The sequence below is a fragment of the Hemibagrus wyckioides genome, linkage group LG07, assembly GCF_019097595.1.
Source record: "Hemibagrus wyckioides isolate EC202008001 linkage group LG07, SWU_Hwy_1.0, whole genome shotgun sequence".
NCBI classification, from domain to species: Eukaryota; Metazoa; Chordata; class Actinopteri; order Siluriformes; family Bagridae; genus Hemibagrus; species Hemibagrus wyckioides.
The window spans coordinates 19,267,739-19,285,576 of NC_080716.1; the positions used below are offsets into that span (position 1 = coordinate 19,267,739).

Here is a 17,838-nt window from a genome sequence, read left to right on the forward strand (position 1 = left end):
TTGAGAACTGGACTGGAATGAGAACTGGCTGCAATTAATTGGACAGTCCTCACAAACCTTGAGTACAAACATACACGCAGATAGCAGGTCACTATCAAGCAATGGCGAGAGAGTTTAGATTTCCCATGTGATGTATGTTTAGAGAAACACAGATGTCTGGCTTTCTCTCAAAGGAGAAAGGATTCCAGGATCATCAGCATGAAGTCTGTATACGTTGCTTATGTGTTTATTGGTTTTGTTTGTCTTCTGGAATTAGTTTGGTTCAGTCTGGCTTGATTTGCTGTTTTATTGCTGTGCTGATGTTTTGCCATGTGCACCCACATATATTTTACAAATATATTTACAGATATTTACTCAAGACTAACACTGGCTCAGACTGTTCTAGAAACATAACATTTGTAGAAAACGAACACCTTCAAAAGATTAAGTAAGGGGTGACCGAGAATCAAGGCCTCTGGTGCATGTTTTTTCTCTAGTCATCGCCGGTTTGACTCTCTGGGAACAGAAATGAAAGGGAATTCTGGGAGAGTGGAGAGTGCATGTTCAGGGTCATCACTCCTCAACAGTATAGCAAAGGGAGAACATTTAGGATGTTGTATTTCTTCTGAATTTGCACAGACCTTGAAACCATAAAACGTCATGTAGCGATGAAAGCACAGAGGCAGCAGTGTACAAAAACAAAGCTTGGGGCAGGAAAACACACTTTCTGAGCTGTTAGGCCTGGAGAAGAAAGTAAGCTGTGTAAGTTTTTTGATCCTGAGACTTGTTCAGGAGGGTCTTCAGGCTGAAACACCTTGATGATGTGAGGGATCAGAAGAAAATGATCAGAGTGATCTGAGCTGACAGGAAGTCTATAGTAACTTAAATAATCACTCTTTACAACCATGGTGAGCAGAAAAGCATCTCAGAACACACAATATATTCAAGCTTCCCACATCTGGTTCCACTCCTGCCGACCTAGAACAAGAATCTTGAGACTTTCATGGGTACCCACTCACCAAGACTGGACAGATAGGAACTTGTGTTGTGTAAAAATAACAGGAGAATACTTTCTGCTATCAATATTCATGCTGCAATCAATGTCACAGAGATAAAGCTTTTTCTTCATTCTGATGTTTGATGTGAACATGAACTGAAGCTTTTGAAATTTGCGTAATTTTTTATATTGAACTGATTGGCTGATTGATTATATATATACATACATATGTATATACATATATATGGTCCGCCACTGTATACATATATATATATATATATATATATATATATATATATACAGTGGCGGACCATCAGGGCCTTCTCTGCTGGCCTAAACAGCAGTGATCTGAATCACTGACTTGCATGTTAATATATTTAATATAATTTTCCATGAATGTAATAAATTATTCCCAATAGTCTGATAACAGTATTTATCCAATCATATTTCAGCCAGTGGCTGGCATCATGTGTTACCCGACCTTAAGGCCTTTAGAATCAATAGTGCAGGCGCCCGTAGCTTAAAATAAGTGGCAATGAAACTGCTCCATTAACCAGTCAGATTTCGAGTTGGCATCACTGGGGCCATCTAGCAGGCATACGATTACGTCAGCAATTTCCCGTTCTTTGATTGGATAACTGGAGTAGTCAGAGGCAGCGAACCGCACAAACTAAATAAAATATATATATTTTAACTCACAAAGGCTGATAGAGGAGAAGAAATCGATTTGGTCGGGGACATCCTTACAAATGTATCTTCAAGGCGGACTTTTCCAAAAAATCCTTTTGATTCTTCAAAATTGTTGGTAAGCGTTTTCAAGAACCATTTATGCTTTGGGGTTTTCTTTTTTTTCCTGGGTTTTCAGTTTGCCTTCATTCCAGATCCCTGGGGTGGGCTGTGGGTTTTTTTTTTTGCTGCAGTGAAAGGAAACTTGTGAGACTGAATTGTGTTAATTTGTTATTTTGCTATATGTAATGTAATTTTATTCATGTTCGCTACAAGAGCCTGTGACACAACGCACTGTTACTATATTTCTATATTTGCTGTGTCTCATTTCGGATTCTGTGTCCTCCGGAGATTGCAGTTTGCTGTACACGTCATCAAGAATGTCTTTTTTGAGAAAAGTAACCGTAATAAAATTGACTATTCCTTGTAAGTTGTGTAATACTGTAACCTAATTTCTTTTTTAATTTGCTATTTAACAGTTGATTAGTATCTATTGCTGTGGCATCATAATGATGCTATAGAGGTGGATTAATTCAGGAACGACACAAGTGAAGGCCTAGGTGTGAAATGCACAGCCCGCCACTGTATATATATATATATATATATATATATATATATATATATATATATATATATATATATATATATATATATATATATATATATATAAAATATCCTCCTGACTGACAGCAAAGGTAAAGCCATCCTTGTCCACCAGAGAAGCTTTTCTCACAATTCAAATTTTAATGGCATTTAATTTAAGTTTAATGGCATTAATTTAAGTTGCTTAATGTATGGCAGAAAATTATGGACTAACCCCCAACCTCTGAAATCTCTGATTTCTTTTTGGTGCCACAACAAAAGTGATTCTGATGCCAGTCTATAGTTTTGCTGGTTTATTTCCTAGCAGAGTGTTAGTGGAAAAGTAGTGATTGTCTCACCTACTTATTAACCAGGACTTATTTTATACTTTGAACTTCATTCTCTCTTTGCAGCACTCTTCGAGTGATTAAAGAGTATTGCAAAGCTAGAACTCGACTGTAGGTGTAAAAGAGTAAAGGTAAAGGTATATCATCAGACCTGAGGAATTTCAGTCTTGCCTCTCTAATCACTTGCATACACACACACACACACACACACACACACACACAGCAGAGTAGCAGTACAAGTCAGAATTGAACCCACTTGACATAATGGCTATGATCATATCAAGGTTATTTGGTAGGTATGTAGAGGATGATTATTCACTTACACTGTGTGTGTGTGTGTGAGTATTTGAGATGCATTGTGCCATGGTTATCAGAGGGTTATCAGAGAATATCCTCTCCATGCTAAACTGGATGTCAGCCTGGCTATTGTTCTTGCCACCTGCTCCACTGTCTGCTGCACTTATTGGCTGCCTGTTTTCTCTAGGCATTTAAGCCTCTGGCCATTACACAGTGAGACTGTATGTGTGTGAAGCTGGACGTGTATTTGCGGATCAGAGGATTAGCGGCTCACTGATGCAGCATAATCTGAGAGCCAAAGAATGCTGGGAGCAGACAGAAGCCATCAGCAGCAGACCACAGCTAATGTGGGTCTGAATAAACACACACACAAGTTTTAAGCTTTGTGTGACCCATCGTCCGCAACATTCAGATGTACCACTAGGTGGCTCTCTACTATTTCTTAATATTGAGTGTGTGTTGAATTTATCTGCTGTTAAACCTTTGTGTGTGTTCAGTGTGATTCGAATGCTGAATGACAAAGCAGCTTTCCACTCAGGGCACCGATTGGCTGATCTGATGAAGACACAGAAGTCTACAGAGGATTTTAAAATTGGCAGAAAAACAGAGCAGGATTTAGACAAATAGACAGACTAAAACATCAAGTGGAGTGTTTTTCTTAGTGCTGGGAATGAGAACAATAATGTCTGCAGACATGTGGACGGGACAGTGATCTGTAGAACAGAAGAGCTGTCAAGGATGATCATCTCTTTATCCACTAGATGTTTAATTACAACAGGACCTGATGCTGGAGGTTTCTCTCATTGTGTGCGTGTGGGTCTGATCCAACTCTTCCTACAATGCTACGTTCACAAATGCACCGACACGCTGCAACAAAGTGACCTGAGATCATTCTCAATGAGAGCTGTGCGGCTTCTAGTGACATGATAGACAGAAACCAGTGACAACTAAATGTGGGCGTGTCCAGCAACATGACAAAGATGAAAAAACTTGAACTTTATGTAAATTTGGAGCGGATTGTTTCAGCGATTTTAATGAGAGTGAAGACAGTAGAGCATGCCAAAGAGCACACACTGCTTCTCCTTCATGATATGATGCAGATAGATACTTTGGAATTTTATACACAATCACAATCTCCTTCCAGAATGTGCAATTTTACCAGCAAGAAAACTGATTTCTAGTTGCTCCGCCCACCAATAAGTATTATTACTATGGCAACCAGTAGTAGGAACACCTACTGGTGACTTTATAGAAGAGTGACTGGAAACGTGCGGAGATTTAATTACTGCATGTGTGAACATAGTGAAATCCTAAACCTAACTTCAACCCCTAGCCCTAATGCACACAATGATTTTTATTGTTGTTCTTATTTTTATTGCTCGACCCCTGAGGTCGGAAGAGCACTTGGGTTCAAAGGAAAAAAAAAGAAGCATGAAACAGCAAAACTTGTTTATCCAGTTGACTTTTATCCAGCAGGGATGTGTGAAATGTTTAATTACAGCAAGTCACTAAGTGAATTTAGAGAACCTTGTCTGGCTAGGGCTTGAGAGTATAATTATAGACTGCACATCTTTAGGATTAATAAAAGGCCTGGGATTTAACTACATGGTTTGTATCCTGTATCATATCTTTTGCTGCAGATTTATAAAATACATCTTTATATTTATATAGCAGAAGCCTTTATCCAAAGCAAAAGTGAGGTGGAATCCAATCAAATCACTTTTCCTGTGTCTGCTGTGAATCTGACACCGGTGGTATTTGTACAGAAGCACAGGTACTGAAGTGGCATGCAGAGAGGAAATGGGGCTGAGGAAGTTGTAGTGGCATTAATTCATAGTTCAGGTTACAGCCAATAGCTTGGCACGAGAGTTCACACAGACTGTAGCTGTTTGACGTGACATGTCTGTGTTTGGATGCAGAACGTTTTTAAAAATGTTTTGGAGACAGAATCAAAAGTGAAATAAGAATATATAAGTTTCCAATGAAAATAACAATGTGTAGAACATGTTTTGATCCCTGCTGTTACAAATATGTAGCATCGTACAGCATGTAAGTGACAGACATTTAAGTGCTGGTGTTAGTTCAATACTGCAATTAAAGTCCTATATGCTTTCTCTTGAACATCTTGAAAAACATGAGCATGAATATTGAAAATGTAACTCCAGCACCATGCTGATGTCTGTTTTTGACTTTAGAGCTGGTCATGTGTAGTCTGAAATGTCCAACTCCTACGTGAACTCTCTGTTCCAGACCATTCACTGCATGAAAGTGAAAACACAGCAACACACACGTAAACTCCAGACCGTGTCATGTGAGAATGAAGTGGGTGGATGCTGTTCTTGGATGGGTTTAAAATGATCAGAACCCGAAACACCTTTATTAGTCAAGCCTGCACATATACACAAGTCACTTTCTTTAATGCAGCAAATGGCATAGAAAATCTAAGGGGAAAAAATATATATAAAAGTATTCATTTAAAAATTATACATTATTTAGCATGCATAGGTTCTCAGTACTGAGATTTCATCACTGTTTTTACTAACTGAGTGGTCTGTCTGATCATCTGTCTAACAGCTTAGTGTGTGTGTGTGTTATATTCTTTGCTTATGTACTCTTATGTACTCTTGAGATAAGTGGTCAAATGCTGCCATCTTTTGGTCGGAATCTTTATTTAACTTCATCACACTGACACTTTGATTGCACTGCATTCTACTCAGACTGCTATCAAAACCCGTGCTGCACTGATACTCAGTTTCATGCAAGTCACATCTTTGGACCTTGTGATTACTACAGAGTTATACTTTCATGTTAAATATTCTTTGTATTTGGATTATTTATGCTCCATTGCCCCCTGCGTGTACTCACCCCCTACTGTTTTACAGTAGAAAAACAGATCTCATTTCAAGAGAAATGTTATTTCATCTGACTGCACACTGTATGTAGCTGTAATGACAACAAAGATCTTGACTTCATGTGAAATAGACTCAAGACTGATAATACCTGAATAACCAAGAAGCATATATTTTATTGTTTTGCAATGAAATCTACATATAAGAACCAGCATTCCCATCCTTTGGTCAGCATGTCGTGAAAATCTTTAGCTTTTTCTAAAGCACCCATTGGCATAGTGCTCATTGAACACCAAGGAAAATCAACATGCTTCACAATGATTACACAGTAGTAAGACAGGCATTTTAATCAAATAAATATACAATAAAAAAATTAGGCTTAATGAAATAGCTTTCCAATTAAAATAGATAATAAAATCAAGGATGAAGGTAGATTATTTATGCACAATAAATTTATTACTCATAGGTTTGAGCATTTTTTAACAGAATAACTCACAGCTGATTGAGGAAAAGGATTTATTTATATATTATATATTAAAAGAAAATAATAGGCCTATTTTCATCATTTGTATAGATTGATTAGAATATTTGTGTAAGGACAGTGTCTTTTAAAATGCGTAGTATCTTAACTCTCTCTCTCTCTGTCTCTCTCAGGCATGTCATGGCTGTGGAACTGGACCGAAATGCGACTGCACGGGAGTGAAAGGAGCGAAGGTGAGTGTCTACATCAGTTACTCCTCCGTTTGTTGGTATTTAATTAAACGAACACATTTGTCAAATGACTGAGAAACCTATTGCTAGCTGACTGCACAGCTGGGGGACTAGACCACAGCTACAGCCAGATACAGTAATGATGTAATTGTCATGTAGTGTAATGGTGCTGATTTAACCACAATACCATACCATTATAGTTCAAGACATTTTAAGATACAAACGATGTCTGTCTATCTGCAAAACTGAATTATTTAACAGAGGGAAAATATGTAATAACATTTTAATAAGACACAATACAAACATTTAACATCAGATAAGAAATGGCATGAAAGTACGTTTTTATTCTCTGATTCAGATACTGATACTCTGCTAATAGTAAACTGAAACAGAAAAAAAAATAGCAAAAATCTACACAAAACTACAACTGTCACATAAAATGACCTATGTTCCAAATGTAATAAGGTATAAATATAATGAAAATCTGTCACTGCAAAAAAACGCATTTATGAAATTTATAGTTTAAAAAAAATTCAAATTCAATTCTTTTGTTACAGAAGTGGATCAAATTCATTCATTTTTTTCTGATATCTACTTTACCCGTCTTCCAGCTTTGCCAAATGATTCATTGAAATATGACACTATCAAGTCCCTGTCTTTCTACATTGTTTAACATGTTCCAGTCATGCCATTTTGTTGTGCGTAAGCAGGCTGTGGCAGTCACCTTTGTGTAAACATTGTCATTATGTCTCATTCATGAGCCCTTGAGGCCTGGCGGTGCTAAGCGCATATCCGTTTCTGTACCCTACAGCTACGGAGAATGGAGAGGTTTAGTTCATCTTTGAGATGTTGCCAAGACACTGTTTGCTTTTCAAGGTGTTTTTTTTTTTATGCCGCTATAGTGTGAGGTTTACTGTGTGTGGCTTTTCTAATGTCTCAACATGACTGCTTTCATGCCTGGACTTTCCAGACTTTTTTTCACCCCCTTATAATAATAAACTAGAAAAACAAGGCCTTTCCAAGTGTGTAGCTTATCATAGATATTTATGTCCTTTTGATCTTGACAGTACTTTTCAGTCTTTGTTGTTTTGTGATAAATGGGTTGCTAGGTCACGGGTACAGAATAATAGATTCTTATGTATTATATAAAGTTCTGTTATCTCCTGGAATGGGACAGGCCCGCAACTGACAAGCCTGGGCAACACGGACATCTGCCATCTTGATCTTTAGCACAATAATCTTTCATTTCTACTGACACACTACTGTTTTCCTGTGTTTGTGTGTTTGTGTGTGTGTATTCAGGGTGAGAGAGGTTTGGCAGGTCAAGATGGGCATCCAGGTTTACCAGGATTCCCTGGACCAGAAGGGCCAATTGGACCTCGTGGAGAGAAGGTCAGGGGTCAACTAATCAGCATCAAATGATTTAATCAGTTATATGTTACATTACTAGTCCATTAAGATGCATTCATACTGCAGCAAAACAAAAGATGCTGGCAGCCTTGCAGGCATTTTACTAAAACGGTCAGATTTAGCTGTCTAGATGGATGTGCATGCAGAGTTATAGGTTAGATTATACAGTTGTAGGTTGCTGATTATACAGGAGCATTAGGACATCTTTGTGTGTGTGTGTGTGTGTGTGTGTGTGTGTGTGTGCTTATTTATTTATTTAAATTATTTCTAAATGTACTTTCAGTATGTCCATGAGAATGTTCATACATCTTTTTTACTTCACATATTGGTATATTGCACTCGGTGCATGTTCAGAATTAAATAAATTAAAATGTTAAACCAGTCTAGTTATTCTAGAGGTTATGTTTTTGTGGAAAACTTTCAGCTGGGCTGTTTTCTTTCTTTTTCATTTTGCACTGCACTAATTGATGCAGATTGTGGATGAGACCCATGCTCATACTCCTGCTTAACACCACTCTCAGAGAATGTACCATTATTTATTTAGATAAAATACTACCTCTGCTCTGTGAAACATATGATTCTGTTTATCCCCCAGGGTGATGATGGACTGCCAGGACCACCTGGACCTAAAGGAATAAGAGTGAGGCTGCTTATCAATGATTCTTCTTAAAGGCAAAACTAGTTGTGTCTTCTGTTAATGTAATCTAACTGTGTCTTTTTATTAGGGACCTCCTGGACTTCCTGGATTTGCAGGGATACCAGGAATTCCAGTGAGTACTCCTGATGGGAATAATAATGACTATAAAGCATGAGAACAATCAAAAATACAAAAATATGCAAAAATACAATTCAGAGACTTTACAAGACAGAAAGCGAAAGGTAAAAGAGATAAAAAGGGAAATAACACAACAAAACCATAGGGGAAAAGCAAACCGTTGAAACACATTCAAGCAAGTTATTGTATTGAGGAAACAGGGTTATGGGTAAATTGTTTGCCGAGGCTTACAGGAGAGTCAGTGTGTCAGAAATGTTAATGGCTGTTAGCTTAGATCTTGAAGATAAGATTTAACTTAAAAAGCAATTAATTCATAAATAATTTGATAGGTATATTGCATAACACCTAATGGCGGGGGGCACAGTGACAGTGGTTAGAGGTTGTCTCACATCTCCGGGGTTGGAGGTTTGTTTGCATGTATTTTCCATGCTTCGGGGAGTCCAACCTTGTGAAGAATAAGCGGTAATGAGCACGGATGGATGGATGGATGGATAAAAGCTAATGGCTATGTAGATTCTGTCCTCTGTCAGGAGCAGCAGTTCTGATTATATGTTTTTATTTTTTTTATTGACAGGGTCTTCAAGGATTGGATGGGCCTCCTGGTCCAAAAGGAATTGCAGGCTGTAACGGAACAAAGGTGTGTATCAGGAACAAAGGTGTGGATCAGGAAGTGGAACAGTCCTGATCAAAACCAGTGCACTATAAGTTTGAGTGCAGGAGTAAGCATGAAAGCCGCTTTAGACAGAAGAGTCAGGGAACACTGATAACTGATTAAATGTCAGGCTGGAAGGTTAATGTGATGTAAGATGATCTTTATGAAACATTGCTACCTTCTGGTTGTGTAGTTTGCAAAAGTTTGGTTTATGCTTCCAAATCCAACATACAAAATTAGATCTCAAACTTTTTTTTTTGAGTCTTAAACCACCATCTTGTGAATTATAAGTGTCACTGCTCGAAATACATGTTGATAAAATTTGATCATTTGCACTAATATTAAGCACGTCGTATAGTTACATTCCGCATGTAATAAATTGATGAAGCTAAAAATTGAGAAAAGTTGTGCAACTTTTTGTGCCGTATTTGAGATTCTGCTGATTTAGAGTTAAAAAACTTTTCTTTTTTAAGAAGAGATAACCATCATAGCTATAGTATCATTATTTTACAAATTGGAATAGTAAATATTTCACAATTTCTCAAATACACATGGTGTGTACAGTCTGAAAGTTTAATGAACAAAGCTTATGTTTACTTGTGGTGAATTTGATGACAGGGTGAAAGAGGATTTCCAGGAGCTCCAGGTTTCCCGGGTCTAAACGGTTCACCAGTAAGTGGTCTCACCTCACTCTGAACTTGAGAATATGGACAATGGACATTATTCTAAACCACTATGTAATTTAATTTGACATTCCTGCATCTTCTTTATTTGTGTCTCTCTCGTTTTTTAGGGACTACGTGGTGAACCTGGACAGAAGGCAAGTGCTCCTCTGAATAACCTCCTGAAATACAAACATTTACTTATTTGGTTTGTTTGTTTGGGTAAAATCAGGTCTAGTCATCTTTGAAGATGAAATTATTGAATTAAACATTTCAAGGTCATACTGTATATACACTGTATATGGATGAGGTCATATTTTCAACATTTAAATACATTTGGATTTAAGTGAAACTAGTGGGGCTTTGACTGCATTATAAATATATGTAAATGTTAATAAAATATGTAAATATTTTATTAACAATTTTCTATGAAATGGAATGTAATGGGATGTAGCCGCCTGATTACTGTAAACCTGCTGGATTATGTCCAGCTGGTTCTGTTTTTATTAACTATTGGTTCTTGATATGCTTTATAATCTTACTTTCTCTCTCTCTCTCTCTCTCTCTCTCTCTCTCCCTCTCTCTCTTTGCCCTGGCAGGGAGAGCCTGGTGAGGTCATCATTACAGATACACATGGATCACCAGGAGAGTCAGGAATCACCGGTCAGCCAGGCCCCAGAGTAGGTCACTTTCTACATGTCATTCTGTCAGACTGAATATTTATTTCTGTTTATGAAATCTCATACATTACGTAGATTTCAGCAGTCTAGTTTGGGTAAGCTAGCATAAATTATTATATCTAATGAACTCCAGTATACATCCTGTAACAAAGCCACTTGTGTGTATGTCTGTGTAGGGAGATCCAGGCCCACCCGGGTTGCAAGGTCCTGTTGGTCCTCAGGGTCCAAGAGGTTATGATGTAAGTTGTTATTTTTCTAAGCTCTGACTGTGTCGGGTTTACTCTGACTGTTGCATCTTTTAAACACACACTATGTAATGTATTTCTCTTCTTTATTTTCTACAATTCAGGGGCTACCAGGTCCTCCTGGTCCTCCAGGACCAAAGGTAAGCTGTGTTTTTAATGCAGTGACATGTGTTTGTAATTCAAACATAATTCCGATCCAAATAAAATTTTAACAGATTCTAAGCTTTGTTATTTAAGTTTTTTAAGTGTCACTGTTTTTGCTTAGGGAAATATGGGGCTGAACTTCCAAGGGCCAAAAGGAGAGAAGGTATGGCAACAAGAGTCACTGTTACATAGTGTGAAAAATATAGCTTTGATGTAAATCTAAACAAATTCAGGTACGTTCCAATAAGCACAATTTTTGTGATCTTACTCTGTGTGTGTGTGTATGTGTGTGTGTGTGTGTGTAGGGTGAAACTGGCTTGCAGGGGCCTCCTGGGCCTCCGGGGCAAGTCGACCAGTTAATAGGTGAAACAGACGGAGTGATACTTCGAGGAGAGAAGGTATAGTATCCAGCATAACAGAGCAGTTACATGAAGTGTGTACAATTAAGCAGTAGTATTGCCATGGATTGCAGACAGAAGAACGAGAATGAGGGTGTATGAAAGGCATTTGAAGAAGACAAACTAGAAGAAAGCAGGTAGCAATTGTAAAAAGCATTAACAGTCGTGAAAGAAGTTGTGTAATTTCAGACGAAGTTCCATATTGGTGCATATGTTGTTTACCTCTAATGACATCATCAGCAATGCCCTGAGGTTTTATTTATTAGGTTTGTGACCATGTACAAGTATATACAATCTCAAGGCCCAGTTCACTACCCATTTAAAAAATCTTACTGTCAGTGGTGTTAAACAATAATCTTTTGTAGTTGCAATGTTACAGACATGATGTCATCAGCAACATATAAAAGTAAACCAATTTAGGTGAAAATAAAAGTGTTGTGCTGTGTTGACATAATATATATCTTTTACATACCATATTTAAAATTCATGCTGAGTCTGCAATACAAACCACTAAAGGCCTAGAGAGAGGAACAGGTGTACAATGGGATGGAACCTGGTTTTAGTGGATGCTGGTGTGCATGGTTTATTTCAGAGGGTTTTGGAAGAAGCAAACAGGAATGTATGATCAGAATTCTTGTAATTAGGAAGATGGAAATGTTTATAGAGGGTTGTGTGATGGGTTGTCAGCTGGCTTGAGGTTTGGAAAAGAATCTTGAGATCTTTACAATGCATTCAGGAAGCGTCCTATACATCTTCTTCCTGTCTTTGTATTCAACTTGATAACTGATGACTTCTAACAGGAGAAAAAACACAAGACAGAAAAGTAGTGTGTGTGTGTGTGTGCGCCCAGCCTCAGTAACAGAAAAGTTATTGTTTTGTCTTGTTTGGTTTTTTTCTTTGTTTGTTGAAAATATTTTCCCAATAGCTTCCCTCTGTAGCCCTCAGCTTCATATAGGGCATTAAGTGTATTATTATTTTAGACCACTAGATGGCAACACAGTAACTTTTCACATTATCCACTCGGGGGCATCAATAACGCTTCCTTAAATTGCATTTGATTGTTGCCTTTTTGTTCCATTCAGCTTTGTTATACTCTATATTATTTTTGTTCATTTGTTATGAAATGATAAACTAATGTTTATTTTATTTTAATTTTAATTCTGTTACCCATTTTATTTTAGGGTGACCGTGGACCACCTGGACCACAAGGATTTCCTGGCCCTCCTGGACTACCTGTACGTACCTAAATGTTATAGATATATGTGCTGATTGTGTGTACAGGTCTTAGCTATTACAACATCACTAAACTGTCACTACAAATGCTCGCCGTTTTGTTGGTCAAAGTACATAGTTAAAGATTACATGGTGGATCACTGCATGGATGTAAAATCTCTAATAGAACTGGCTTTGATTAACAGGGCCCATATGGTGGTCCGAAGGGAGAGAAGGGAGAGCCAGGAGATGCTGGAAAGAGGGTGAGGGTTGAATCACACTCATTGAAAGAAAGATAGAACCATCCATTTAACAGCAGGTGAATTTAGTGTTATTTATGCTATTATTCTTTTAGGGTAAACCTGGTAAAGATGGGGATGCTGGGCCTCCTGGAAGTCGGGTGAGATTTCTGTGTTCATAAGTGCTACATGACACGAACACACTGTTGTAGATAATTGTTAAATATCTGTTTTGTCTGCCTCTATTTTTCTCTCTCTCAGGGTGTCCCAGGAGACCCTGGTGTACCTGGTCTTCCAGGAGGAATTGGAGAAAGAGTAAGATTTCATAAGGCCACACATTTGTTTATCTTAATTTTGAGTTTAAAGGTTCTCAATTTTGATGAGGTCCTGCTTATCATATTATAGTTAGTGTGATTACAGTGTCTCTCTATAGAGGATCTTAAAACTGTAGAGTAATTAATCTGTCATTCACCCATAGGGGGATAAAGGTGAGCGAGGATTACCTGGACCTCCAGGCGTGGTACGTCATATAACATTTTTATTTTATTTAAGTGACAAAATTAAGTGTTTATTTGTCATGGGAAATTCAAGATAATCATCTAATCTCTGTTGTGATATGAATCACCTATACTCATTTCTTATATAGGTGTTACCCTCACCCCTGAATCGAGAAGGACCTAAAGGAGATCCTGGGCTTCCAGGACCCCCTGGGAGGAAAGGAGAGCCAGGGATACCTGGTATGGCTTGTTTGAATGCTTTAAGGTTCTGCAGTTACATTCAGTTGTATGTACGTTTTAGACATAATAGCTCCTCAATGCTTCCTAAATGTGTTCTGGAAGCTTCTGTAAGAAAAATGAAGACTTGTTCAAACTTCCAGAAACAGTATATCTAAAATAATAAATATCACTTATAAGATAAGTTTACTTTCTTATGACTTTTACTCATAAGATATTTAATATCTTTTCTGAATGAGCTGAATAGGTTTTATTAAATGCAGCATTTTAATAAGTTGTATTCATTATCATCATTATCAAGGTACTGTAGTTGGTTCCTTTAGTAAGATCACCAAATACTCAGTTGTATTTTGTCTCAGTTGTACAAATGAATAAATACAAATGCAATAAAATACCTAGTACTTACCTAAAGACCTAAGAACTGATTCTTATGTTGGACATGCACAATAATGAGTCTATACCTGTTTTTTTGCTCATTCCCAGGGGTCACAGGACCACCAGGTCAGCCAGGTCGTCCAGGTGAGGCCACTCACTCAATATGCAAAATATACAGGGGTTGGACAATGAAACTGAAACGCCTGGTTTTAGACCACAATAATTCATTAGTATGGTGTAGGACCTACTTTTGCGGCCAATACAGCATCAGTTCGTCTTGGGAATGACAGATACAAGTCCTGCACAGTGGCCAGAGGGATTTTGAGCCATTCTTCTTGCAGAATAGTGGCCAGGTCACTACGTGATGCTTGTGGAGGAAAACGTTTCCTGACTCGCTCCTCCAAAACACCCCAAAGTGGCTCAATAATATTTAGATCTGGTGACTGTGCAGGCCATGGGAGATGTTCAACTTCACTTTCATGTTCATCAAACCACTCTGTCACCAGTCTTGCTGTGTGTATTGGTGCATTATCGTCCTGATACATGGCACCGCCTTCAGGATACAATGTTTGAACCATTGGGTGCACATGGTCCTCCAGAATGGTTCAGTAGTCCTTGGCAGTGACACGCCCATCTAGCACAAGTGTTGGGCCTAGGAAATGCCATGATATTGCAGCCCAAACCATCACTGATCCACCCCCATGCTTCACTCTGGGCATGCAACAGTCTGGGTGGTATGCTTCTTCGGGGCTTCTCCACACCGTAACTCTCCTGGATGTGGGAAAGACAGTGAAGGTGGACTCATGAGAGAACAATACATGTTTCACATTGTCCACAGCCCAAGATTTTCGCTGCTGGCACCATTGAAACCGACGTTTGGCATTGGCACGAGTGACCAAAGGTTTGGCTATAGCAGCCCGGCCATGTACTTTGACCCTGTGGAGCTCCCGACGGACAGTTTTGGTGGAAACAGGAGAGTTGAGGTACACATTTAATTCTGCAGTGAGTTGGGCAGCTGTGGTTTTATGTTTTTTGGATACAATCCGGGTTAGCACCCGGACATCCCTTTCAGACATCTTCCTCTTGCGTCCACAGTTACTCCTGTTGGATGTGGTTTGTCCTTCTTGGTGGTATGCTAACATTACCCTGGATACCGTGGCTCTTGATACATCACAAAGACTTGCTGTCTTAGTCACAGATGCACCAGCGAGACGTGAACCAACAATTTGTCCTCTTTTGAACTCTGATATGTCACCCATAACTCTGCTGAGCAAAACTGTGCTATTACTCTGCTAATTAATCCTTCACACTCTGCTCTTGCTGGTGGAATGTGCAATCAATGAAGACTGGCCACCAGGCTGGTCAAATTTAGCCATGAAACCTCCAACACTAAATTGGCCAGTGTTTCAGTTTCATTGTCCAACCCCTGTACATCTCTGTCAGTTACAAAAAGGGTGAAATATTTTAAATAACTGCTTAGTTATTGTTCACATGACAAAGAAGGATTTTGTGAGTATGAGTGTTCATAAATGCTGTATTATATCCTAGGAATCGGAATTCAAGGCCCACCTGGCTCCCCTGGTTATCCAGGAGAGAGAGGACAGAAGGGAGATCAAGGATCGCCCGGAGCTTCTCTTCCAGGTGCTCCTGGCAGAGCTGGACCGCCAGGTGAACAAGGACTTCCAGGACCTCCAGGACCTCCAGGAATATCCACCGGTGGTGAAAACTGTCTCCCAGGACCACCAGGTCTTCCAGGCCTGAATGGGGACCCTGGTTATCCTGGGGAGACTGGCCAAAAAGGCAAGACCCTATATAATATTAATTAAGAAGAAGAAGAAATGCTTGCTAAATACAAACATTAAACAAGCCTTCATTCATGTGCTTTTCATTCTGCAGGTGAAAAGGGTGAGACGTGTGTGAATTGTTTCTTAAGTGGCAACCTCATTCCAGGACCGCAGGGTCCACCCGGACCCCCAGGACCACCAGGCAAGAACCTTGTCATCTCCTTTGTCGAAAATACAGCATGAATTTTGTTTTTGAATTTTGTACTGCCTTAAGTTTGAATATTAGCAGTGTTAAGAGTCACTATTACACACTGTATTTCAGTTTCAAACTTCCACACTATGTGTTATAACCTTACATAAAATATACCAGTTTACAATTTTCAGTCAAGTAATTTTCATACATGAGCCAATTTGATACAGTATTGGATTCAACTAGAAGGTATGATGGGATTAAATTTTTTTCCCTTATTTAGTAATCTAATCCTATATTTAAGGATGAATTTGTTTCGAATATTACAGTAAATCTCACTATGGGGAAATACTGAGAAATGAGAGGTGCAGTGGCTGCATTTCTTCAGCTTAAAAACATTTGTGGATTTAACTACAATTAGGTTTTACTATTTTTATTTTCAGTTTTTTATAACATTCAATAAAGCATTGAAATACATAATTTCCCCCAAACTATATAGATTATATAGAAGCATTTCTGGAGGCATCACATTAGGAACATTAAGGAAGACATCTTTTTCATGGACATATTTATTATTTTATTATTTATTATTATTATTATTTATTTTATCAATAACACATCAAATTAAATGATATTAAAATAAATACGTAATTGCTTTTAGTCAAAATGTGTGTTTGGTGTATTTTAGTGGAATTTGTGGAAATTTAAGAGAATGCTACAACTTGAGATGTGTACTGTATATTGTAGTACAGTTGTATTATGTGTGTTTTTTCTGCACCTATACAACACATTTATTCTTTTAATACAATTAATTTTAGTCTGATTGTGTATTTTATGTCAGTTTGATGCTGAGTTTGATGTTTGGCATCTCTATCACAGGCGGTCCTGGACTCCCTGGTTATAAAGGAGACAGAGGATCCCCAGGCAGCACTGGTCCTTTGGGGCCACCAGTAAGTGTCTTCACTTCAGAAGAATTGTCCAAAAGAGCTGGGGAGATTATAAACATTTCACTAATATTTTTGTAGGGTTTACAAGGATTCCAAGGTTTACCTGGGCCACCGGGACAGAAGGGTGACCCTGGTGATGCAGTTGCCTTTGATGGTATGAAGGGAGACAAGGGAGACCCAGGATTCCCAGGCCCTCCAGGTCTGCCTGGGCGGGATGGAACACATGGCCTAGATGGACCTCCTGGACCACCTGGTCCCAAGGGTGCACCTGTAAGTATCTGTTGTAACAGATTGTCACTGAATCAACTCTGTTTTTCATGCAATTTCAACAGATAGCTGTGAGCTTTAAAGAAAATGCATGGTTTCATGTTCTTTATAGCTTGGTTTTGATATTTTTTGGGCCAGTTTTGATTATATGGTGTATAGAGAAGAGACATCAGGACATTTTTGTATTATGCATTATCACCATTTGGGGGTTTGTGTAGTGTCTTGGACAGTTTTAAATTTTTGGATTTACTAAAGAAACGTATATTTGTAGTCTAAACAGAAAAAATACATCTATCTTAAATTGTTTCTTTGCAGTTGAATATATACATTGGTACTTGGATGTGTCTAATTTGGCTGATGTTTTATTTTTATATTGGTCACTGGATGTACTGGAGATCTTTTGTTGTACCCAAGAAGTTTCTGTGCTTGCTCTTGCCAGGGTTCATTATTGATTAAAGGTGAACGTGGCCCTGCTGGAGAGACTGGTCCCCAAGGCCCTCCTGGAGACAGGGGTCGCCCTGGTCTTCCTGGATTTGGCCCACAGGGACCTCCTGGAGAGAAAGGATTCCAGGGTGTGTCAGGAAGGCAAGGACCTCCTGGAAATCCAGGTGAGATCACATACCAGTCACAGTAATT

General features: G+C 38.5%; 1 protein-coding gene across 1 annotated transcript in view; it reads left to right on the plus strand.

The window, feature by feature from the left end:
- The window catches only part of col4a5 (collagen, type IV, alpha 5 (Alport syndrome)), a 47,719-nt gene that overhangs the window by 14,069 nt on the left and 15,812 nt on the right, over positions 1–17,838 (plus strand). The window contains exons 2-25 of the mRNA XM_058395713.1: positions 6,432–6,491; positions 7,791–7,880; positions 8,494–8,538; positions 8,624–8,668; positions 9,248–9,310; positions 9,944–9,997; positions 10,119–10,145; positions 10,587–10,667; positions 10,844–10,906; positions 11,017–11,052; positions 11,178–11,219; positions 11,362–11,454; positions 12,636–12,689; positions 12,873–12,929; positions 13,022–13,066; positions 13,167–13,220; positions 13,384–13,425; positions 13,552–13,642; positions 14,123–14,158; positions 15,563–15,814; positions 15,911–16,000; positions 16,868–16,938; positions 17,014–17,205; positions 17,642–17,810. Coding sequence (XP_058251696.1) covers positions 6,432–6,491; positions 7,791–7,880; positions 8,494–8,538; positions 8,624–8,668; positions 9,248–9,310; positions 9,944–9,997; positions 10,119–10,145; positions 10,587–10,667; positions 10,844–10,906; positions 11,017–11,052; positions 11,178–11,219; positions 11,362–11,454; positions 12,636–12,689; positions 12,873–12,929; positions 13,022–13,066; positions 13,167–13,220; positions 13,384–13,425; positions 13,552–13,642; positions 14,123–14,158; positions 15,563–15,814; positions 15,911–16,000; positions 16,868–16,938; positions 17,014–17,205; positions 17,642–17,810 — 1,852 coding nt within the window. The remainder of the gene's footprint in view (positions 1–6,431; positions 6,492–7,790; positions 7,881–8,493; positions 8,539–8,623; positions 8,669–9,247; positions 9,311–9,943; positions 9,998–10,118; positions 10,146–10,586; positions 10,668–10,843; positions 10,907–11,016; positions 11,053–11,177; positions 11,220–11,361; positions 11,455–12,635; positions 12,690–12,872; positions 12,930–13,021; positions 13,067–13,166; positions 13,221–13,383; positions 13,426–13,551; positions 13,643–14,122; positions 14,159–15,562; positions 15,815–15,910; positions 16,001–16,867; positions 16,939–17,013; positions 17,206–17,641; positions 17,811–17,838) is intronic.